The sequence below is a fragment of the Caretta caretta genome, chromosome 1, assembly GCF_965140235.1.
Source record: "Caretta caretta isolate rCarCar2 chromosome 1, rCarCar1.hap1, whole genome shotgun sequence".
In the NCBI taxonomy this organism is placed as follows: Eukaryota; Metazoa; Chordata; order Testudines; family Cheloniidae; genus Caretta; species Caretta caretta.
The window spans coordinates 49,322,195-49,347,385 of NC_134206.1; the positions used below are offsets into that span (position 1 = coordinate 49,322,195).

A 25,191-nucleotide genomic window follows, 5' to 3' on the forward strand; every position below is an offset into this window, starting at 1 on the left:
AGAGATCATTTTTGGGTTTGGTTTCATGGTTTGCCAATTTTGCAAACTTTTTTCTGTTTGAAAGGGAGTTCAATATCTTAGCTGGATATAAATCATTGTCATCCTCATTTATTAATGGACCCTTCTTCCTAGCTTTTTCTCTAACAGTGCAAACCACCCCCATGTAAATATCTATATTCAGATATGGAATTTCTAAAAGCCTTCACATTTCCTTTAAACTTTTTGTGTAGCATTAAATGTGCTTTTGTTAGTCTTTAGAATTTTTAAGAAAGTGGAGGTATTTGTGTCTGTGCTTATAAACTGATTTGTATTACTGATTTTAAGAGATACTGTTAGGGGGGAGGGATAGCTCAGTGGTTTGAGCATTGGCCTGCTAAACCCAGGGTTGTGAGTTCAATCCCTGAGGGGGCCATTTAGGGATCTGGGGCAGAAATTGGGGATTGGTCCTGCTTTGAGCAGGAGGTTGGACTAGATGACCTTCTGAGGTCCCTTCCAACCCTGATATTCTATGATTCTATGATTTTAAAAACAGTCAAATTTTGATGAACACGAATACTTCAAAAATTTTAAGTGTCTAAATCTTTGAACAAATTTGCAACTATGGTGGTTTGTTCATACATATTGATATTTACTGAGCAAGCACACTAGAATGCTTGATATAGAATCATAGAATATCAGGGTTGGAAGGGACCTCCGGAGGTCATCTAGTCCAACCCCCTGCTCAAAAGCAGGACCAATCCCCAATTAAATCAAACCAACCAGGGCTTTGTCAAGCCTGACCTTAAAAACTCCGAAGGAAGGAGATTCTACCACCTCCCTAGGTAACGCGTTCCAGTGTTTCACCACTGTCCTAGTGAAAAAGTTTTTCCTAATATCCAACCTAAACCTCCCCCACTGCAACTTGAGACCATTACTCCTTGTCCTGTCCTCTTCTACCACTGAGAATAGTCTAGAACCATCCTCTCTGGAACCACCTCTCAGGTAGTTGAAAGCAGCTATCAAATCCCCCCTCATTCTTCTCTTCTGCAGACTAAACAATCCCAGTTCCCTCAGCCTCTCCTCATAAGTCATGTGTTCCAGACCCCTAATCATTTTTGTTGCCCTTTGCTGGACTCTTTCCAATTTATCCACATCCTTCTTGTAGTGTGGGGCCCAGAACTGGACACAGTACTCCAGATGAGGCCTCACCAATGTCGAATGGAGGGGAACGATCACGTCCCTCGATCTGCTCGCTATGCCCCTACTTATACATCCCAAAATGCCATTGGCCTTCTTGGCAACAAGGGCACACTGCTGACTCATATCCAGCTTCTCGTCCACTGTCACCCCTAGGTCCTTTTCCGCAGAACTGCTGCCTAGCCATTCGGTCCCTAGTCTGTAGCTGTGCATTGGGTTCTTCCGTCCTAAGTGCAGGACCCTACACTTATCCTTATTGAACCTCTTCAGATTTCTTTTGGCCCAATCCTCCAATTTGTCTAGGTCCCTCTGTATCCTATCCCTGCCCTCCAGCGTATCTACCACTCCTCCCAGTTTAGTATCATCCGCAAATTTGCTGAGAGTGCAATCCACACCATCCTCCAGATCATTTATGAAGGTATTGAACAAAACCGGCCCCAGGACCGACCCCTGGGGCACTCCACTTGACACTGGCTGCCAACTAGACATGGAGCCATTGATCACTACCCGTTGAGCCCGACAATCTAGCCAACTTTCTACCCACCTTATAGTGCATTCATCCAGCCCATACTTCTTTAACTTGCTGACAAGAATACTGTGGGAGACCGTGTCAAAAGCTTTGCTAAAGTCAAGAAACAATACATCCACTGCTTTCCCTTCATCCACAGAACCAGTAATCTCATCATAGAAGGCGATTAGATTAGTCAGGCATGACCTTCCCTTGGTGAATCCATGCTGACTGTTCCTGATCACTTTCCTCTCATGTAAGTGCTTCAGGATTGATTTTTTGAGGACCTGCTCCATGATTTTTCCAGGGACTGAGGTGAGGCTGACTGGCCTGTAGTTCCCAGGATCCTCCTTCTTCCCTTTTTTAAAGATTGGCACTACATTAGCCTTTTTCCAGTCATCTGGGACTTCCCCCGTTCCCCACGAGTTTTCAAAGATAATGGCTAATGGCTCTGCAATCACAGCCGCCAATTCCTTTAGCACTCTCGGATGCAACTCGTCCGGCCCCAGGTTCATCAACTGGTTTTAAAGATATGTGCACTCTTCCATTCACTTTTCTAAAGCATTAGATTTCAGATTTTTCTTATGATTGTCCACTTCTTAAGATAAACAGTTTCTTCCCCAATCTTGATTTCCTACCTTCTGTGTGACAGTTGTCGTTCTCACTTATGTGACATTGTCCACACAGCAGAGACTTGTTTCCTTCCTCTCACTACATCACATCTCCTTCATGACTCTTACTAATGCGTGCATTCCTGCCCTACATAAAAATAAAAACAAACCCAACAATACAATAATGGTAACTCATCATCATTATATTATATTTATTTGGTTGTATTTTATATTCTGCTCTTCATCTGTTTGTGTCTTTTAGATTGTAAACCCTCCAGGGTCAGGATCATCTTCCGATCAGTATTTATACAGTATCCAGCAAAATAGAGCCTTAATCTTGATTAGGACCTTTGGGTACTACCATAGCATAAATGTTATGTTTAATGATGTAAGTAATATTAAAAAAAATTAGGAAAATAAGATGAACATCAAATAATTGTAAATAAACTCGCTTCAGTACAGTGTGTTGCTGCTTCACTTATCATAGAATCATAGAAATGTAGGGTTAGAAGGGACCTCGAGATCACCATGTCAACCTCCGAGCACCGAGGCAGGTTTAATATAGAGTCCAGACCATAGGTTTTTGTCTAATCTTGTCTTAAAAATCTCCACTGATGGGGATTCCACAACCTCCCCATGTAAACTATTCCAGTGCTTAACTGTACTTGGACTTAGAAAGGTTTTCCTAATATCTATCCTAAATCTCCCTACTTGTCCTACCCTTGGAAAACAATTGATAACCATTCTGCATATAACAACCATTTAAATATGTAAAAATTAAGTGTCCCCCGTCTTCTCTTACCTAGTCTAAACATGCCCAATCTTTCCTCGCAGGTCAGGTTTTCTAAATCTTCTATCGTGTTTGCTGCTCTCTCGGCCCCTCTCTAGTTTGTTCACTTCTTTCTTAAAGAGTTGTGCCCAAAACTGGACACAGTACTCCAGCTGAAGCTTCATCAGTATCAAGTAGAGCAGACCAATTGCCTCCCGTGTCTTACGTATGACTCTCCTGTGAATACCTCCCGAAATGACATTTGTCTTTTTTGCAATAGCATCACATTGGTGACTCACTCAGTGTATGATCTACTATAACCCCAGATCCTTTTCTCTAGTGCCACTGCCTGGTCAGTTATTCCCCATTTTATGTTTGTGCATGTGATTTTTCCTCTTACATCCTATTCCCCATCCTACTCCTCTCTATTCCCCACTTTTGTGTCTGAGTGTTGCCATTTATATTCATTATCACTGAATCTTTCCTAGTTCGCAGCCCATACTGCTTTAATTTGTCCAAGGTAATTTGAAGATTAGTTTTATCGTTTGCTATGTTTGCATATTTTCAATGTTGGTGTCATTTGCAAATTTGATCATGGCTGAATTTACATAAAAATAACTTCCAGCAACGTAGGGCATGAAAGTCATGAAGGAAGCCAAGGTGACTGTACTGGGCTACAGTTAGCAGGTAGACTCGCTGTTTGACAGATGCAGACCCTCATAGATGCACCTCTGAGGGTCAACTGGAAGTAGTTGGTGTTGGACAATTGTCCCCAGTGTGCGATTTGAGAACTGTGAAATTGACTGTTTTGATACCATTGAATAGTTGCTAAGTAGTTCATATTATTACACCAGTATTTTATGTCAATGTTGATATGTATATTTTTTATTCTTATTTCTACTTGTTATATTTTTTCCCTCTGTGCTGCCATTCCATGCAGAAATCCCTTTTACTGGCTTTTGTTCCAGCCCAGTTTCTCCCAGCTAGTCCTGCATATCCATGATATCTTCTGTCTTCTACTTTCCTCCTATACACCAAATATGTGCCACTCCCAATTAAAGTTCCCTGTAATCTTCTAGCTGTTGCTTCAAACAACATTCCTTAGCCCCAAAATAAATTAACTCCCATCTTTCCAAATTGATTCAGGCAGTAGAATCCCCCCTCTTGACTCCCTTTTCCTGCCCACAGCCAGTTGATTTCTTGACTCCAACAGACCCTAGAATGACTTTTCAGCAACTGTTTCTTCACTGTCACCTCACTGTCGTCCTCTGCCATGTAGAGCATGCTTCAGATGTTTAGATTAAGGATCCCACTGCACTTCATTTCCTGGGAAAAGAGTATTGAGTCCCTGTCAACTTCCTTGAGTTTCCACAGTTTTCTGCCCCTTTTTTTTTTTTTGAGGTTCAGTGGGTAAAGAAAAAGGAGTAGGGGAGTTTGAAGACCACATGCCTTGTACTTCTGTGGCAGTGTGTGTGGGTTGAGACCCCCATTCTGTTTTTTCAGCCCATCTTCCTTTTTCCACTCAGGCTGGTTGTATTTTCCCCTGGGTAAATTAAGCCAATCAGACTCCTCCCTTAACTCAAATATGCTATAAATACATAGTGATACTTTAGATTTTAATAAAATTAAATCGTTTCAAAATGTCCTTAAATTTTTAATGTAAGGAATGATGTATATTCAATATTGTATGTTAAGAAACATTTTAACATGTTTTAGAGTTCAAAACTGACATGGAACATTGGTAACATGACTGTAAATGTGAAAAATAATGATTTTATAATTAGGGCCCTTCCAAATTCGTAGCCGTGAAAAACACGTCACAGACCATGAAATCTGGTCTTTTGTGTACTTTTACCCTACTGTACAAATTTCATGGGGGAGACGAGCATTTCTCAAACTGGGGGTCCTGACCCAAAAGAGGGTTGCGGTGAGGGGGTCACAAGGTTATTGTAGGGGGGTTGTGGTATTGCCGCTCTTACTTCTGCACTGCATTCAGAGCTGGATGGCCATAGAGCAGTGGTGGGTGGCCAGGTGCCCAGCTCTGAAGGCATCACCCTGCCAGCAGCAGCACAGAAGGGTGGCAATACCTTACCATGCCACCCTTACTTCTGCGCTGCTGCCTTCAAAGCTGGGACACCAGAGAATGGCAGCTGCTGGCTGAGGTCCCAGCTCTGAAGGCAGCAGCACAGAAGTAAGGGTGGCCATACCACACGATGCCATCCTTACTTCTGTGCTGCTGCTCGTGGCGGTGCAGAAGTAAGGCTGGCAATCCCCCTACAATAACCTTGTGACCCCCACCCAAAACTCTTTTGGATCAGGACCCACACAGATACAACACCGTAAAAATTCAGATTTAAGTATCTGAAATCATGAAATTTACTGTTTTTAAAATCCTATGACTGTGAAATTGACCAAAATGTACCGTGAATTTGGTAGGGTCCTATTTATTATAATTGTTGTTGCTATGTGGCTGCATGAATTTTTTTCTCTAACAGAACGTTTCATAGCCATGGTCTCCTTTGGGGTCTTCGAGCTTGACTTTTCCTCATTGTGGGTCAGTTGCCAACATGGCTTCTCTAATTAAGGGGAAAAAAAACAGTGGTGGTATCTCCCAACATCTGAGTGTATTACGTAAATCTTCCTCTTTTCGTACATGATTTAATTAGGAGTTAAATAGTTAACACTGTTGACATTTAAAATATCATTAGTATCTCAGCTAATGGAACAGTTCCCATCTAAGAGCTATTACAGTCATCACTGCCTCAGTTACACTTAAATCATATTTTCAAGGTTTTTTTTACAACCATAATATTTTAAGACATTTTAAAAGAGAGCTCAGATTCTGGATTTCAATTGTGACATATCATCAACTCTCCAACTGTTCTTTTGGGGTCTTCAACCTCTGAGGTGTGTTTGTCCTGCAATTTGGGAAACACAGGTTTAATGTTTCAGTTGTACTGGTGGATTGGGTGGCAAGTGTTTTTTACATCTGTCTATTTTAGGATTTTATACGTCTGCCTGTCACTGTGCTTTTAACACCTCTGGGCACTGTGTGCTCACTTTCCTCTCTACCTAGTTCTTATAGTTGTAGTTCTAGTTTAGTATAATTTAGCCTGTTAGCAAAAAGGAGGGCCTCAGGTCTGGGAGAAGCTCCCTGTATCAGAATTCCCATTCCTCAGCAAGCTCATATAAAAGCCTGTTAGGCCAATTACAACTCATCTAACAAAAGTTAACATTCTGGATTTAGCTTAATCTGGATTCAGGCCTGGACGTGGAACTAAAACCACCATCGTGTCACTGATGGATGATCTCCTGTCAATGGACAGAGGTTAGACATTGATTCTCATCCTCCAGGACCTCTTTGCAGTGGTTGACGCTGATGATGAGAGAAAATTCTGCTGTCTCGCTTGAAAGAGGTGGCAGACACCCAAAGAGTAGTGATGGGAAACTGCATCTCCACCACTAGACCCTTCACTTGTGGACTTCCACAAGGGTCAGTTTTCTCTCCGTTCCTTTTTCTACATGCAGCCAGTAAGTGAGCTGGTCAGATGACATGGACTCAGGTACCAGCAATATGCAGCCGATACACAGCTCTACCTATCCTACTCAATGCCAGACTGCACTACTACTAAGATGGCCCAGTGCTTGGATGAGATCTGTTCTTGGATGAAGAAATGGCTGAAGCAGAACCCAAGCATGAGAGAGGTGATGTTGGTGGGTTGAGGGGGAAGGTACTTAAAAGAACTTGCAGCAATGGTGCAGTCTCCACTGGTTGAAGATACACACCCACAGTCCATAATCTAAGAATCATAGAATATCAGGGTCGGAAGGGACCTCAGGAGGTCATCTAGTCCAACCCCCTGCTCAAAGCAGGACCAATCCCCAACTAAATCATCCCAGCCAGGGCTTTGTCAAGCCTGACCTTAAAAACCTCAAAGGAAGGAGATTCCACCACCTCCCTAGGTAACGCATTCCAGTGTTTCACCACCCTCCTAGTGAAAAAGTTTTTCCTAATATCCAACCTAAACCTCCCTCACTGCAACTTGAGACCATTACTCCTCGTTCTGTCATCTGCTACCACTGAGAACAGTCTAGATCCATCCTCTTTGGAACCCCCTTTCAGGTAGATGAAAGCAGCTCTCAAATCCCCCCTCATTCTTCTCTTCCGCAGACTAAACAATCCCAGTTCCCTCAGCCTCTCCTCATAAGTCATGTGTTCTAGTCTCCTAATCATTTTTGTTGTCCTCCTCTGGACTCTTTCCAATTTTTCCACATCCTTCTTGTAGTGTGTGGCACAAAACTGGACACAGTACTCCAGATGAGGCCTCACCAATGTCGAATAGAGGAGAACGATCATGTCCCTCGATCTGCTGGTAATGCTCCTACATATACATCCCAAAATGCCATTGGCCTTCTTGGCAACAAGGGCACACTGTTGACTCTCATCCAGCTTCTCTTTCACTGTAACCCCTAGGTCCTTTTCTGCAGGACTGCTGCCTAGCCATTCGGTCCCCAGTCTGTAGCGGTGCATGGGATGCTTCCGTCCTAAGTGCAGGACTCTGCACTTGTCCTTGTTGAACCTCATCAGATTTCTTTTGGCCCAATCCTCTAATTTGTCTCGGGCCCTCTGTATCCTATCCCTACCCTCCAGTGTATCTACTTCTCCTCCCAGTTGATTGTCATCTGCAAACTTGCTGAGAGTGCAATCCACACCATCCTCCAGATCATTAATGAAGATATTGAACAAAACTGGCCCAAGGACCGACCCTTGGGGCACTCCACTTGATACTGGCTGCCAACTAGACATGGAGCCATTGATCACTACCCGTTGAACCCAACAATCTAGCCAGCTTTCTATCCACCTTATCATCCATTCATCCAGCCCATACTTCTTTAACATACTGGCAAGAATACTGTGGGAGACCGTGTCAAAAGCTTCGCTAAAGTCAAGGAACAACACGTCCACTTCTTTCCCCTCATCCACAGAGCCAGTTACCTCGTCATAGAAGGCAATTAGATTAGTCAGGCATGACTTGCCCTTGGTGAATCCATGCTGACTGTTCCTGATCACTTTCCTCTCCTCTCAGTGCTTCAGAATTGATTCCTTGAGGACCCGCTCCATGATTTTTCCAGGGACTGAGGTGAGGCTGACTGGCCTGTAGTTCCCAGGATCCTCCTCCTTCCCTTTTTTAAAGATGGGCACTACATGAGCCTTTTTCCAGTCGTCCAGGACCTCCCCCAATCGCCATGAGTTTTCAAAGATAATGGCCAATGGCTCTGCAATCACATCCGCTAACTCCTTCAGCACTCTCGGATGCAGCGCATCCGGCCTCATGGACTTGTGCTCATCCAGATTTTCTAAATAGTCCTGAACCACTTTTCTCCACAGAGGGCTGGTCACCACCTCCCCATGCTGTGCCGCCCAGTGCAGTAGTCTGGGAGCTGACCTTGTTCGTGAAGACAGAGGCAAAAAAAGCATTGAGTACATTAGCTTTTTCCGCGTCCTCTGTCACTAGGTTGCCTCCCTCATTCAGTAAGGGGCCCACACTTTCCTTGACTTTCTTCTTGTTGCTAACATACCTAAAGAAACCCTTCTTGTTTCTCTTAACATATCTAGCTAGCTGCAACTCAAAGTGTGATTTTCGTCCCCTGATTTCACTCCTGAATGCCTGAGCAATATTTTTATACTCTTCCTTGGTCATTTGTCCAATCTTCCACTTCTTGTAAGCTTCTTTTTTGTGTTTAAGATCAGCAAGGGTTTCATTGTTAAGCCAAGCTGGTTGCCTGCCATATTTACTATTCTTTCCACACATTGGGATGGTTTGTCCCTGTAACCTCAATAATTCTTTAAAATTATGCTTTAAAATACAGCCAGCTCTCCTGGACTTCTTTCCCCCTCATGTTATTCTCCCAGGGGATCCCGCCATCAGTTCCCTGAGGGAGTTAAAATCTGCTTTTCTGAAGTCCAGGGTCTGTATTCTGCTGCTCTCCTTTCTACCCTGTGTCAGATTCCTGAACTCTACCATCTCATAGTCACTGCCTCCCAGGTTCCCATCCACTTTTGCTTCCCCTACTAATTCTTCCCGGTTTGTGAGCAGCAGGTCAAGAAGAGCTCTGCCCCTAGTTGGTTCCTGCAGCACTTGCACCAGGAAATTGTCCCCTACACTTTCCAAAAACTTCCTGGATTGTCTGTGCACCGATGTATTGCTCTCCCAGCAGATATCAGGGTGATTGAAGTCTCCCATAAGAACTAGAGCCTGCGATCTAGTAAGTTCCGTGAGTTGCCAGAAGAAAGCCTCGTCCACCTCATCCCCCTGGTCCGGTGGTCTATAGCGTACTCCCACCACGACATCACCCTTTTTGCTCACGCTTCTAAACTTAATCCAGAACCGTCAGGTTTTTCTGCAGTTTCATACCGGAGCTCTGAGCAGTTATACTGCTCTCTTACATACAATGCAACTCCCCCCACCTTTTCTGCCCTGCCTCTCCTTCCTAAACAGTTTATATCCATCCATGACAGTACTCCAGTCATGTTAGTTATCCCACCAAGTCTCTGTTGTTCCAATCACATCATAATTCCCTGACTGTGCCAGTACTTCCAGTTCTCCCTGCTCATTTCCCAGGCTTCTTGCATTTTTGTATAGGCACTTGAGCTAACTTGCTGTTTGTCCTGCTTTCTTAGTATGAGGCAGGAGCCCTCCCCTTTCGCGTTCTCCTGCTCGTGCTTCCTCCCGGTATCCCACGTCTTCACTTACCTCAGGGCTTTGGTCTTGTACTCTTGTATTCCTTGCTGATCGTGGACACCTCCCCCACCCCACACATACATGTAACACTTTCTACCATCTTTGCTTGGCCAGGAATCTCCATCCTCATCTAGTGGATGAGGATCTGGTCTCTGTTATTTGTGCCTTCATCACCTCTTGCCTGGATTATAGTATAATAAGGTGTGTAGAAAGTTGGCTAGATTGTCGGGCTCACCAGGTAGTGATCAATGGCTCCATGTCTAGTTGGCAGCCGGTGTCAAGTGGAGTGCCCCAAGGGTCGGTCCTGGGGCCGGTTTTGTTCAATATCTTCATAAATGATCTGGAGGATGGTGTGGATTGCACTCTCAGCAAATTTGCGGATGATACTAAACTGGGAGGAGTGGTAGATATGCTGGAGGGCAGGGATAGGATACAGAGCGACCTAGACAAATTGGAGGATTGGGCCAAAAGAAATCTGAAGAGGTTCAATAAGGATAAGTGCAGGGTCCTGCACTTAGGACGGAAGAACCCAATGCACAGCTACAGACTAGGGACCGAATGGCTAGGCAGCAGTTCTGCGGAAAAGGACGTAGGGGTGACAGTGGACGAGAAGCTGGATATGAGTCAGCAGTGTGCCCTTGTTGCCAAGAAGGCCAATGGCATTTTGGGATGTATAAGTAGGGGCATAGCGAGCAGATCGAGGGACGTGATCTATTCGACATTGGTGAGGCCTCATCTGGAGTACTGTGTCCAGTTTTGGGCCCTACACTACAAGAAGGATGTGGATAAATTGGAAAGAGTCCAGCAAAGGGCAACAAAAATGATTAGGGGTCTGGAACACATGACTTATGAGGAGAGGCTGAGGAAACTGGGATTGTTTAGTCTGCAGAAGAGAAGAATGAGGGGGGATTTGATAACTGCTTTCAACTACCTGAGAGGTGGTTCCAGAGAGGATGGTTCTAGACTATTCTCAATGGTGGAAGAGGACAGGACAAGGAGTAATGGTCTCAAGTTGCAGTGGGGGAGGTTTAGGTTGGATATTAGGAAAAACTTTTTCACTAGGACAGTGGTGAAACACTGGAATACCTAGGGAGGTGGTGGAATCTCGTTCCTTAGAAGTTTTTAAGGTCAGGCTTGACAAAGCCCTGGCTGGGATGATTTAGTTGGGGATTGGTCCTGCTTTGAGCAGGGGGTTGGACTAGATGACCTCCCTTCCAACCCTGATATTCTATGATTCTATGATTATGATTCTATACCTGGGCATGAAGCCTTCGGCATTTAGGAAACTCCAACTTGTTCACAACTGTGCAGCAACGCAGTCTACCACAAACATATCAGATCTGTCCTCTACTCTCTACTCTGGCTTCCCATAGGATTTCAAATCCAGTTCAAGGTCTCAGTCCTTATTTTTGAATCACTCTGTGAATATCTAAAAGATCGTCTAAAACTCTGGGACTAAGGAAGTTGTTAACAACTAAGCTCCTCTGGTAGAATGGAACGCTCAACAATAAGAGCCCGTATGTGTGAGAGACAGAACTTTCTCTGGGGGCAGTCTGAGACTGGAAATGACTTTTTTTCAGGGGCTAAAAAGAGACAGAAGCCGAATGCCAGAACCTGGAAGGTCAACCGGAGTCATAAAGCAGAGGTGGAGGGGAGAGGATGAGAGAACAAACAATATGTGACAGATGTGAAGTCACATTGCTTAATGTACTACTGGAAGGTGGTGATTGCAATATAAATGATGAGTGCAATATAAACCTCTATATAGAATTGATATAGCAGTCAGTCTCCAGGATTTAAATCCTGTCCAACCTACAAGACAGCTGTCCCCATTAACTATGGACACTAAGTGCCTCTTTTGGCTTTGTGATGCAAATATGCCAAACAAGTGCTCAATATGCCACTTGTTTCAAAAGGACACAAAGCAAGGGAATCAGCCCTTAAATTCTTCCTCGTTGAAGGATCCATGAGAGCCTCTCCTGAGCTCTAGAGGAAGAAGACTGGATCAGATAACATCAGTGATAGTGATGGTAAGCCATAGGTCCACCCCAAGCTCCACAGCCACTGACTGGTGAAAGTCTTACTCCTCAGCTGTGGAATCAACAAGAGCCTCTGAATCCTCCTTAGCTCAGTTGTCAGACGAGAGGGGAAAAAGGAGCATGGTTCCCAGGGTGATTGGAAGATGTAGATCTCCCTCGCTGACACAGAGTAGGTCCAAGCTAGGAGGCAGTTCAAGGGCCAGATTAGTGCCAATTGATATTTGAACAGTCTCAGCGCCACTTACACAAGCAGCTCATCTCCCATCAACTTTGAAGTATCCGGCACCAAAGCACCTAGTGCCAACATCTGTGCCTTTTGTTCATCATCAGAAACGCTTGGCACTAAAAGACTAAGAGGTGGTACCAGGGTCCCTGATGATGATTATAAAGCACTCCATACAATCACATGTAGCACTGACTACACTCCTCACTAATGTGGAGGAATTGCTCCCAATAAGATTTCATAGTTTGATAGCATTTAAGGCCAGAGTGGTGGTTTTCTGAGGACTGGTGAGCTATTGCCTCTTTTCCAAGGACTTTGGCAGACATGTTTCTCTGAAGGAAGCGTTAACAATTTCATTCATAGTGGGATAGTTGTTAATCAGTAGTTTTTTGTCAGTTTTGGGTCGGTTTCACAGGTTGTTCGCTGATATTTTTAGGAATCCTTGTGCTTGAGCAAGTGTGATGGGCCAAACTCAGTTAGCATCATAGAATCATAGCACTGGAAGAGACTTTGAGAGATCATCTCGTCCAGTCACCTGTTATCTAGACCATCCCGAATAGGTGTTTGTCTAATCTGCTCATAAAAAATCTCCAATGATGGAGATTCCACAACCTCCCTAGGCAATTTATTCCAGTGCTTAACCACCCTGACAGGAAGTTTTTCCTAATGTCCAACCTAAACCTCCCTTGCTGCAATTTAAGCCTGTTGCTTCTTGTCTTATCCTCAGAGGTTAAGAAGAACAATTCTTCTCCCACCTCCTTGTAACAACCTTTTATGTACTTGAAAACTGTTAAGTGTCCCCGCTGTCTTCTCTTTTCCAGATTAAACAAACTGAATTTTCTCAATCTTCCCTCATAGGTCATGTTTTCTCGACCTTTAATCATTTTTGTTGCTCTTCCCTGGACTTCCTCCAGTTTGTCCACATCTTTCCTAAAATGTGGCACCGAGAACTGGACACAGTACTCCAGTTGAGGTCTAATCAGTGCGGAGTAGAGCGGAAGAATTACTTCTAATGTCTTGCTTGCAACACTTCTGCTAATGCATCCCAGAATGATGTTCCTTTTTTTTTTTTTTGCAACAGTGTTACACTGTTGACTCATTTAGTTTGTGGTCCACAATGACCCCCAGATCCCTTTCCGCAGTACCCCTTCCGAGGCAGTCATTTCCCATTTTGTGTGTGCGCAAGTGATTGCTCCTTCGTAAGTGGAGTACTTTGCATTTGTCCTTATTGAATTTCATCTTGTTTTCTTCAGACCATTTCTCCAGTTTGTCCTGATCATTTTGAATTATTAGCCTATCCTCCAAAGTACTTGCAACCCCTCCCAGCTTGGTATTGTCCATAGACTTTATAAGTGTACTGTCTCTGCCATTATCTAAATAATTGATGAAGATATTGAACAGAACCAGAACTGATCCCTTCAGGACCCCTCGTTATGCCCTTCCAGCATGACTGTGAACCACTGATAACTAGTCTCTGGGAATGGTTTTCCAACCAGTTATGCACCCATACAGTAGCTCCATCTAGGTTGCATTTCCCTAGTATGGTTATGAGATGGTCATGCAAGACAGTATCAAAAGTTTTACTGAAATGAAGATCTACCATGTCTACCGCTTCCTCCCCCCATCCATGAGGCCTGTTACCCTGTCAAAGAAAGCTATCAATTAGTTTGACATGATTTGTTCTTGACAAATCCATGTTGACTGTTACTTAATACCTTATTATCTTCTAGGTGTTTGCAAACTGATTGCTTAATTATTTACTCCATTATCTTTCCGGGTACAGAAATTAAGCTGACTGGTCTGTAATTCTCCAGGTTGTCTTTATTTCCCTTTTTATTGATTGGCACTATATTTGCTCTTTTCCAGTCTTCTGGAATCTCACTGGTCTTCCATTACTTTTCAAAGATAATTGCTAATGGCTCAGATATCTCCTCAGTCAGCCTCTTGTGTATTCTAGCATGCATTTCATCAGGCTTGTTACTTGAAGACATCTAATTTGTCTAAGTATTTTTAACTTGTTGTTTCCCTGTTTTAGCCTCTGATCCTACCTCATTTTCACTGGCATTCATCATATTAGCAACTCCTCCATCTCTAACTAATTCTTCTAATTCACGGTGGAGGCATAGATGGCTGCTCTTGTCTCCTTTACTGCAGTGATGTAGTCCTTTCAAAGTTGTTTTTGGTATTGACTGGAGGATTGGGCATATATTTTGCACCATTGACATTCCTTCTGCCTGTGTGCATAATCTGCCATAGTTAATCTGCAAATAGTGAGGATGTGCTACATGAAGCCCAAAAGACCTGAATGCACGTTTGTATATGTGCATGTTCCCTTTAACGGCTCTGGTCACATACATTTCAAAGGACTATGTTTGATACTAGTTTTCACTGAAGTTTCAGTGGAAACATTTCTTTTAATATTAGGTTTCAGAAAAATATTTCCAGAATGTTTAGATTGGTGGCAGACTATGCAAATGCTGTTTCCCTCAATTGGACCATAGATGCTGGTGGTGAAAGTTTTTTTTGATGTGGACAATTTAAATGTCGTATTTTTATGTTCTTTCATTGCCCTTCTTCCCATACAGCATTTGTTAGGTTTATGTACGTATCGTGAAGTGGGAAGCACGAATTGAGATTCCTTGATATGGGAATGATAACTGTGTTTTTGTCTAGCTGAACACCTGAGGAACCAGATTGATATTCTTGAAAGTCAGTTTGCCACTCTGTACAACATTGAGAAGAATGAAGGTTTATAAATAAGACATCTAGGAAAGTGGCCAAATTGAGGCAGTAGTTTGTAGGTCTCATTGTAAAGATAATGACCGATAAAAGCCAGATTACTTGAAAGAAGAGATGATGTCAACTACATATATGTCAGTGCCCTGCTGTCTGGAGTGGCTCACTGCCATGAGTGCGTACCTCAGGGCAGACTATCAGAAACAGGGCAGACACCCCAGACTGGTAGTGTGTTCTATAATTAGATTTCACCAAGCCAGTAATAGCTGTGAACTCCTAGATCACTACAACAGGTATACCATGAAATCACTGGCGGCCTTTAGACTCTCCAATCTATTTTACCACCCAGCCCTGGTCTACACTAGAGAGCTTACAGCGGCACAGCTATACTGATGCAGCTGTGTCACTGTAAGATCTCTCATGTAGCCACTCTGTGCCGACAGGACAGAAGCTCTCCTGCTGACATAGCGCTATCTACACTGGTCCTTTTGTCAGTGTAATTTGTCACTCGGGTATGTTTTTTTCACACCCTTTAGTGACATAAGTTGTTCTTCAAGTGCTTGTTCATGTTGATTCCCATCATGTGTGTATGCGTGCACAGTAGCCAGAAGATTTTTTTCCTCTAGCAGCAGCAGCCGTAGGGTTGGCCTGGGTGTCCCCTGGAGTTGCGTCTTCATGACGCCCAATACAGATCCCTGCCGACCTGCTGTCCCCTCAGTTCCTTCTTACCGGCAGTGACGGTATCTGGAACTTCCCTGGCTCTTGCTCCAGCAAGTGGCTTAGCCACTTGACTCTCATTGTATTCTTCTTGTTTAGTCAGTTAGTATAGTTTATCTAGTTAATTAGTTTTAGGTTCTGTTACGGGTCCTTCTTTCCCCCTGTTTCCCCCCTCCTTTGCTGCCCTCGGGGTATTCTGCGATCCCTGGGTTTCACGACCTGCAAGGACTGTGTGAAGCGCATGCGTAAGAGTGACTCTCACACCTCTTGTTTATGGTGTCTGGGCTAAGGTCACCAAAAAGACTGCTGTAAAATCTGTCGTGAATTCGGACCAAGAACCCTGAAAGAGAGCAAGCAGCAGCTTAAAATCATCCTCATGGAGGCAGCTCTTCGACCACAGTCGGACCCCGGTGCCAGGGACCCTACCACCAGCATGTTGTCTTCAGTGAGGGGCACACCAGCACCCTCTTCGAGGGACCAGATGCCAAAGAAAGACGTGCCCGAGGAGCCTCGGCACCGGCATGGAGCGTCTCGAGGACACTCCAACCTTTGGCACAGATCCCAGTCGCCAGTGCAGAAGAAGAAGAGGGTCGAAAGGGGTCGATCCCCAATACCTAGACCCAGAGACCAGCTATCAGTGGCACTACAGGGGGAGCCGCGGCTTTGAGATGCAAGGGGTGGCCTTGTCGACTTCTGCCCAGGCGAGGCAGTCAAATCCGGGCCACTTGCATTCGCCGAACCCCTCTGAGAGCCTGCCGCTTCTGTCGACTCCTGAAAAGTTTGGGGCAGTGCAGGACCTGCTCAGACTCACAGTGCTGTTCTCTCCCGCCCCCACTCCCCCAGACAGGAGACAGCATTGGCACCACAGGCTCCATTCTGTCCTGTGCCGTCTAAAGGAAAGCCAGCTATGATGTTGTGCCAGTCTCCGTCGCCTTGGCAACCACAGATGCCAGTACCTCCATCGAGGGAGTGAAGTCGGTCCTGGGACTCCCAATGCTCCACGTCAAGAGGTGCCTTGGTCCTTGTATTCTGAGGCTTCTGAGTCAGACTCTTACCGCTCTGACTATAGCAGGAGCAGAAGGTCATCCTCCAGGCACCGTAGGAGGTCCCGACGGAGGCAGTGGGCCCCTCATGGCAGAACCCAGCTCAGTGACCCTTCTGGACATCATGGGCTTTCCACCAAGCCCAGGGTCGGAGCCAACACTTTCGCTCAGGTGCTGCTTCAATAGTGTCTGCTACCTTTGTCACACCATGTCCAGCAGTCGAGCAGCTACCTCCGGCGTCGATGCCATCATCTGCATCAACATTGCCGATGGCAGCGCCCCCTTTGGCACTGCTCTTAGCACCAAAGGTGCCAGTGGCTCAGGTCACGAAGCCGACAGTGCCCTTGGCACCAACTGTGGCACCGGCTCCTGTGACGGCACTGGCACTGACACCGTCTCGACACTGTCTACACCAAAGTCGATGACCACCATGCTGCAAACACACCACCTGAGAGTGCTTCCGGCACCAACGTCGGGGGCGATGTCGGCACCAAGACCAGACCATCACTGTCCCCATCGGCTCATGTCATCTCTCTGGTCGGGATGGAAGGGAGCGACCACCTCCCTTAGTGGCCTCGTCGTTATCTTTCCCAGATGAGGCACTCGCAGGTGCTACCATTGCCTCAGCCCTGGAAGACTCCAGGCTGTTGCAGCAGTTGCCCTGGATTACACAGGGTCTGGGCATTAAGGGAGAAGAAGTTACGGATGATGCAGACTCTATTGTAGACATTCTGGCCCCTTTGGGGCCCTTCCCGTATAGCCTTACCGCTCATTAAAACCATCATGGACGCGACCAAGACCCTGTGGCAGACCCCAGCCTCACTACCACCAACCGCAATGAGTGACAGTACTTTGTGCCCTCCAAGGCTATGAACATTTATACACCCACCTACAACCTGACTCTCTGGTGGACTTTGCAAACCAGAGAGAGAGGCAAGGTTTCCAAGACCCTTCCCCCAAGAATAGGGACGCAAAAAAGCTTGACCTTTTCGGGCGGAAGATATACTTCACAGTGGGACTACAACCAAGAGGCCATCATCAACAGGTTCGCGTACAATACCTGCTTAGCGATGGCTAAGTTTACAGAGTTGCTCCCCTTGGACTCCTGGGCCAAGTTCTCGGCTTTGGTCTAGGAGGGGAGGTTGATTTTCATGGCATCCTTGCAAGCAGCAGTGGACTCGGCAGATGCTGCTACTAGAGTTATGGCTACGGTTGTAGCCATGAGAAGGGACTCATGGCTCCAGGTATCAGGTCTCCCCTTTGAGGTCCAACAAACGATACAGGACCTGCCTTTCGAGGGTGAGACTCTCTATTTTCTGAGAAAATAGACAAAAGGCTAAATAGTGTGAAGGACTCCAGAGCCACCCTCAGGTCCCTGGGCCTCTGTATGCCCTCCAGTCAGCGGAGACACTTCTGCCCGCAGCCTACCCAGAGGCTTGATCAGCAGAACCACCAAGATGGCTTCAGAAGGTGTATCAGAAGTGGCAGGAGAAGGCCATGTCAACCTTCTGGCCAGAGCTTGGGACAACTGAAGCCGTCTTCAGGCCCCAAGCATGCCTTCTGAAGGCACAGTAGAGGGCGGCATACCATACCTGGCAATGGATCCACCCTGCCTTACCTTCTCGTCCCAACTATCTCCTTTGTACCGTGCATGGTCCCATATCCCCTCGGACTGATGGGTACTCTGCACGGTAAAGAGGGGATACTCCATCCAATTCTGTGCCCTCCAGCCCTTCCACCCCCTTCCCAGTCCCTCTTTAGGTACCCTTCTCATGAGCAACTCCTTATCCAAGCAGTGCAGTTGTTCTTATCTTTGGGGCAGTGGAGGAGGTTCCTGAGGAACACAGGGCCAAAGGCTTTTATTCCCAAGGCTCAGGTCAAGTTTATCAGAGCCAGCTTCGTCAACCTGGGTCTCCTTTTAAATGAAGCAAAAAGTGCACTCTGTCCCCCCGTCCAGAGGATAGCATTTATAGGGGCAATATTGGACTTCACCCAGGCCAGGGCATACCTGCCGCAAACGAGGTTTCAGGCCCTCACAGATACCATTCAGAGCCTCAGCCTGTTTCCCACCACAACAGCAAGAAACTGCCTGAAGCTTCTGGGACACATGGCGGCTTGTGCCTAATGTGGTGCAGCATTCCAGGTCAGAGTATGACCTCTTCAGTCGTGGCTGGCATCAGTATACTGCCCGGCCAGAGATAGCCTGAACAGGCTAGTGACCCTACCTCGCCTGGTCCTCGACTCCCTCCTGTGGTGGCTTGACCCTCAGGAGGTTATGATATGGGGTCCCCTTCACCAGTCCGCAGCCAGATCTGGCTCTCCACATCAACGTCAGAGAGCGGCATGCCAGGCCTTCCGGGCATACGTAGCAGGATAATGTGTATCAGTCATGACGGGCAACACCACCGCAATGTTCTACATCAACCAACAGAGTCTCCTCTCCACTGTGCCAGGAAGCCCTCATGCTATGGGACTTCTATGTAGAACATTCAATACAGCTGCAAGTGTCGTACCTTCCCAGGGTACAGAACGAGCTGGTGGATCACCTCAGCAGGTCATTTCATGGCCACGAGTGGTCCCTTCATCTGGATGTCATGATTTCAATCTTTCAGAGGTGGGGATTTCTCCAGATAGACCTATTCGCCACGCGACACAACAGGAAACGCCAACAGTTCTGCTCCTTCCAGAACCACAGCCCGGGCTCCAGAGCGGACACGTTTCTCCTCCACTGGGGAGATTGTCTCCTATATGCCTTTCTGTCCATACCGCTTGTTCACAAGATGTTCCTCAAGATCCGGAGGGAACTAGCTCAGGTTATATTGATAGCTCCAGCATGGCCCTGACCTCACTGGTACATATCTCTACTAAACATGTCCATGGAAGCCCCAGTCAGCTGGCCACTCTTCCCTGACCTTCTGATGAAAGATCATGGTCATCTTCAACATCTGAGCCTTGATTCACTTCACCTCATGGTGTGGAAGGTCCATGGTTGAACCCAATTGAGCTTTCCTTTTCAGAATACGTTAGACAAGTCGTGCTTGGCAGTAGGAAACCCTCTACGAGAGCCATCTACCTTGTCAAGTGGAAGACATTTTCAGTCTGGTCGGCACAGCTCCGTTCGTCCCCGACACTGGCCCCAGTGCTGCTTATTCTGGACTACCTCCTCCGTCTGAAGCAGCAGGGGATTTTGTTGTCATCAATAAGGGTGCATTTAGCCACCTTTCACCTGGGGGAGGAGGGCCGCTCGGTGTTTGCTAACCCTATGGCCAGCCAGTTTTTAAAAGGGCTCAACAGGCTATGTCCTCACGTCCAACAGCCTGTTCCAGTCTGGGACCTGAACCTGGTCCTTTCTAGACTAATTGGACCACCCTTCGAATCCTTGGCAACATGCTCCCTCCTCTCTCTCTCTTACAAGGTGGTGTTCCTGGTAGTGATAACCTCGCCCAGGAGGGTGTTCGAACTCAGGGCCCTAATCTTAGAGCCCCCATATACTGTGTTCTATAAGGACAAAGTGCCGCTCAGACCTCATCCTGCTTTCCTTCCAAAGGTGGTGTCGCAGTTTCACATCAAACAGGACATCTTTCTCCCAGTATTCTACCCTAAGCTGCATTCCAGAGGCAGGGAGCAGACACTCCACTCTGGATGTCCGCAGGGCACTAGCTTTTTATATTGAGAGAACGAAGCCATTCAGAAAATCAGTCCAGTTATTCGTGGCAGTGGCAGACAGAATGAAAGGTCTGCCTCTGTCATCACAATGCATTTTGTCGTGGATCACATCCTGCATCTGGGAATGTTACAACATGGCGGGAGTTCCTGCACCCCTGATTGCTGTGCAGTCCAACAGGGCACAAGCTTCATCAACAGTGTTCCTGGCGCAGGTTCAGGAAATCTGCAGAGCAGCGACATGGTCCTCGATTCACACTTTCACCATGCACTATGCTATTACTCAGCAGGCCAGAGACGATGCGGCCTTTGGACGAGCAGTGCTCCAATCAGTAGACGACTCCAACCCCGCCTCTTGAACTTGGGCCTGTGAGTCATCAGATTAGAATCGACATGAACAAGCACTCGAAGAAAGAATGGTTACTCACCTTCTTGTAACTATTCTTCAAGATGTGTTCACGTCCATTCCAAAACCCACCCTCCTACTCCTCTGTCTGAGTAGCTGGCAAGAAGGAACTGAGGGGGTGGCAGGGCTATATATTGGGTCCCATGAAGGCGCGACTCACGGGGGCGCCTGGGCCGAGCCTGTGGCTGCTGTTCGAGGAAAAATCTTCTGGCTACTGTGCACATGCGCGCACACACCTGATTGGAATGGACGTGAATAACACATCTTGAAGAACAACAGTTACAAGAACGTAAGTGATGGTTCTTTACACTGACAAAAGTGATCGCGTAGACATAGCCTTAGACCATCTACACTAGAGAGCTTACAGTGGCATAGCTTCATCCGTTACAGCTGTGCCACTGTAAATTCTCAACTGTAACCATAGCCTTTGTTTTATTTCCTTCACTCAGCTTCCAAGCCCACAGGATGAGCTTCCTTGCATGTGGCATTTCCAAGGTGTGATAGGGCCATTAATCAATCCTTTTGTATTGTGGTGTTCCGTGATGGCCCATCTGATTTTGATAGCCCTTCTGGATTGGGGGGCCGATTCCTGTACCTGAGTTCACAAGTTAATGGCAAACATTTTCAAAGTTATAAAGAAAAACTTACATATTTTCTTATAGCATGGAATACTGACATTACATGTGGGACTAAAGCATGCAGCATCTTACAGGCATTTCGTGTAATCTAAACCCTAAATACGTTATTATAAGACATAATACCTGTTTTGAGTAAAACTAACATACAGCTGAACTGGTCTGGTCTCCAGATACGAATTTGTTAGTTTTTAGCTAATGCCTCCAGTCTTGGCAAGAGCTGGCATCTGACTTGCCAGTGTTGGTCAGATTCTGAAATTTATATGGCATAATCAGGAGTGATGCTTCAGTGTATGGTGGTATGCATGACTTTTCTCCCTGCAAGGAAAGCAGATATGCACATATGAATAGACAGATTGTAGCACATAGTACTAGTCTGTGCAGACCTTTGGTTTTTGTTTGTTTTTTTGTCCAGGTGGTTAGGCAGGAAATTGCACAAGTAGACAAATTCTTGGCATGAGTTTGGAAAAGATGCTGTAGTCCTGGAACTTGTTGAAGCCAGTGACGGACAGATAGTCCTATAAACTGATTAAAAGAGCAGAAACTGAAAAATAGTTTTCTTGAAAATATTGCCACCATCTGCCTTATTACCACATAATAGAATGGCAAATTTGGAACTGGAACAGTCATCTGAAAAAATGGACAGATAAATACACATCTTTGTTGCCAGTTCTTGCTAATAATAAATGAGAACCATAACCAGAGAATTTATTGGTTAATTTTAGAAGTAAAATATATTGAATTATTCTGTTACCAAATAAATACAGTATTCAAGCTAAGGGCTGTCTCCATTCTCATGTGAAATGCTCAGTATTTATATGAGCAACATATTTTGGATATGGTTATTTCTTAGAACTATAGTTACATTGCAGAGCTGAGCATGTTCACTGTAAATATGTGAAATATTTTCAGATTTTGAAAATTGTGTGAAAATAAACGTACAGCAAACATTTTCAACCTGTTCCTGAGTAGCTGGAGGTGACATGAGTGGCCACTGCTGGAGAGTGTAGTGGTCCCTCTGTACAGATTGGGACATTTGATAGTGGCCAGAACTCCTTTAAAATGGTATTGCTGGAATTAGGAGATGCCATCCAAGTTGGGGCAAGCCCAACTTTCTGTGCTTTCCCCACACAGTAACCATTGGTATGTAGAGTGTATCGAACCAGCCACAGCAGGGCACCAAGTCAGACTAGGGAATGCTAACGAAGACCACCTTGCCCTCATTTCTTGATGATAGAGGCTAACTCCAACAGAGGCAAACAGGGTTGGACCGATACGATAAGGATGTCTAGGATAGTGGAACAGTACCTTCCTGCCTCAAGACTCCCCTTGTATTATATCAGCTGGAAAGAGAGTGGGAGGAGCCAGGAGTGCCCAGCTAATGACTGTGGAGGGGCAAAGAAGCGGCATTAAACTGCGAGTGTAGGCAAGGGAGAACTTTTTCATGTTTTCTTACTTTATGCAAAAATATGCATGTCATTGTGTGGTGAATTGTAAATGTATAGAAAGCTAACAAATGTGACAACATCTGTACAGTATATTTTCAACTTAAAGGATATGTACTTCAAACAGGTGGGAATGAAAATTAGTACTGGAATATTTAGCTAGAATATAATTTTGAACTGTGTAGGAGCAAATTTAATTTCCAACTAAAAGATTAGTTTTAGGAAGTGTTGTAGTTTTGGGAAGTATTAAATTATAAAAGCCTAAATTTTCAAAAGTAACCAGTGTGTTTGGATGCCTCAATTTAGGGGACCCAACTTTTGAGAGAGCGTTTGAAAACTGCCTGATTTTTTAAAAGTTTGTTGCTCATCACTTTCTGAACATGAGGCCTCAAGGTGTCTCTCAAATTGGGCACCCAAAAATTTGAGGCATTATATCACTATTTCTTTTGAAAATTTATGCTGAAGAGCCTTCAGTGATGACTCCATAAAAGCTTAGGGGCAGTGAACCTTACTCCTTGCTCAGGTTCTCATTATATCAACAGTAGGAGATATCTAGAACATTTTTATAGTATACTTGTAGACAGTATTCTAAATTGTGTTTTAATGTTGTTTTACCTCATTCATTATCTGCTTAAGTTTGGTTGTATAAGTATGCCTAACTTCTGTTAGTTTTTAACAAATACAGATAAAAATTATTAGCAAACTGTTAATGAGGATTGAAATAATTTACATAAGCCTGGTATTCTTTAAACAGGTTTGTATTATTGGGGCACTCTACATTGCATCTTTATTTTAACTTCCTTAATTTCTATATTAATTTCCTCATCTCCATGATTAATAGTCTTATCTCTCTGAAACACAGTTTGCTGTATATCAGAACTGTATATTTTAATCTGCATTTTAATTTTTCTGAAGATAAATGTATGTAATGTAAGATAAATATGTAAAAATCATTTATACAGTTTTTATTTTTGAAAAATGTGTTCATTTTCCAGAGCAATGACAATGAAGAACGCCTGCAGGTTGTAAAACTACTAGCAAAAATGTTTGGGGCAAAGGATTCAGAGTTGGCATCTCAAAACAAACCACTTTGGCAGTGCTACTTGGGGAGGTATACACTGTTTTAGTTCCCTTCCCACAGGGATAAACAATGAAGTATAATTCAATATTTTACAAATTTCCTTTATTTAAAATAAGTATAATCTATGCATAAGTAAGAATTCTATTCTGCTGCTTGCTCTGAAATATGACACAGATAATATTAAATATATTACATCTGTGATTCTATAGAGCTCATAATTATAAACCAGCCCTTTTCTTTATATATATTTTAATATAATTTTAATACAGTAAATTTCTTTACTGCCATTGCCAAGATAACAGCATTTTATTTTACTTTTTTCAGATATATAAAACTGTGAAATAATGAGTTTATAACTTTTAAAATAACATTAGATGGCATTGGTGGTAGTAGATTATATTTAAGTGATCCTGAGACTTTATATACTGTATACTATATACTGTATTCTTATACTGTTTTGTATCTTACTGAATAATAATTGCTGTGTTTAAAAGTATTGGTCTAAAGACTGTAGTGAAAGTGTACCTGATGTCGGATCAGTGCTAATTCCTGTAAATTAATGCAAGTGGGCAATAGTTCATACTGCAAATATTATTACATCATATTAAAATGATAAAATATCAGTATTCAGAGAAATTTTCTACAGATAAAAAGTTTAGAAAATTTCAGTGTAGAAGGACTGTTTTGACTCAAATTGTTTTTGAAGACACTATCAAACATATTTGCATATTATATTTTAAAAAAAAATACTAGATGCGAATTGGGCCTAGCAGAAAATACTTCATTGTAAAGTAAAATAGTAATGAAGATGTGTTATTACTCTGTCATCAACTAATCACAGTGGCTGTTTTAAGAAGGTTACAAATTTGAAAACTTAATATTTGTTTTGTAGAATCTTTTAGACATTTGAAAAAATAACCAGTAAAGTTGCATTTTATAATAAAGCCTTTTATAAATCCATTTTCATTCAAATATAGTGTAATTCTATATTTCTGTTTTCTTAATTATGTGCTAATTTTTTTATTGTATAGCATTATTACATTCAAATGCAGTCTTTATTGTGCTAAAAGTTTTTCATATATGTTAAATGACATTAGTGCTGTGTTGTCACAATCTTGAATTTATATTTTTAAAAATTTGCAAGTTTAAATTTATTTAATTTAGATAATTTTAGTTTAGACAATTTGAAAATATTGGACAAGGCGTTTGATTTTTTCCAAAGAATTCCTTTTGTATAGTATCTTATATTAAATTTGTATTTGATATTACGAAGTAATTTAAAGTTGGATAGTTCTATAGCACAATGCCAATCAAAATGAAACATGAGACTAGATTTTGTATTGTCAAATGTTCATATGCTTCTGTTGAGACTTTTTTTTTTGAAGTTTTAACTACT

General features: G+C 44.0%; 1 protein-coding gene across 3 annotated transcripts in view; it reads left to right on the forward strand.

The window, feature by feature from the left end:
* PDS5B (PDS5 cohesin associated factor B) overlaps positions 1 to 25,191 on the forward strand; it is a 266,958-nt gene that overhangs the window by 137,506 nt on the left and 104,261 nt on the right. For all 3 annotated transcript variants that reach the window (XM_048847181.2, XM_048847201.2, XM_075127882.1), the window contains exon 9: positions 23,710 to 23,825. In XM_048847181.2, the coding sequence (XP_048703138.1) occupies positions 23,710 to 23,825 (116 nt within the window). The remainder of the gene's footprint in view (positions 1 to 23,709; positions 23,826 to 25,191) is intronic.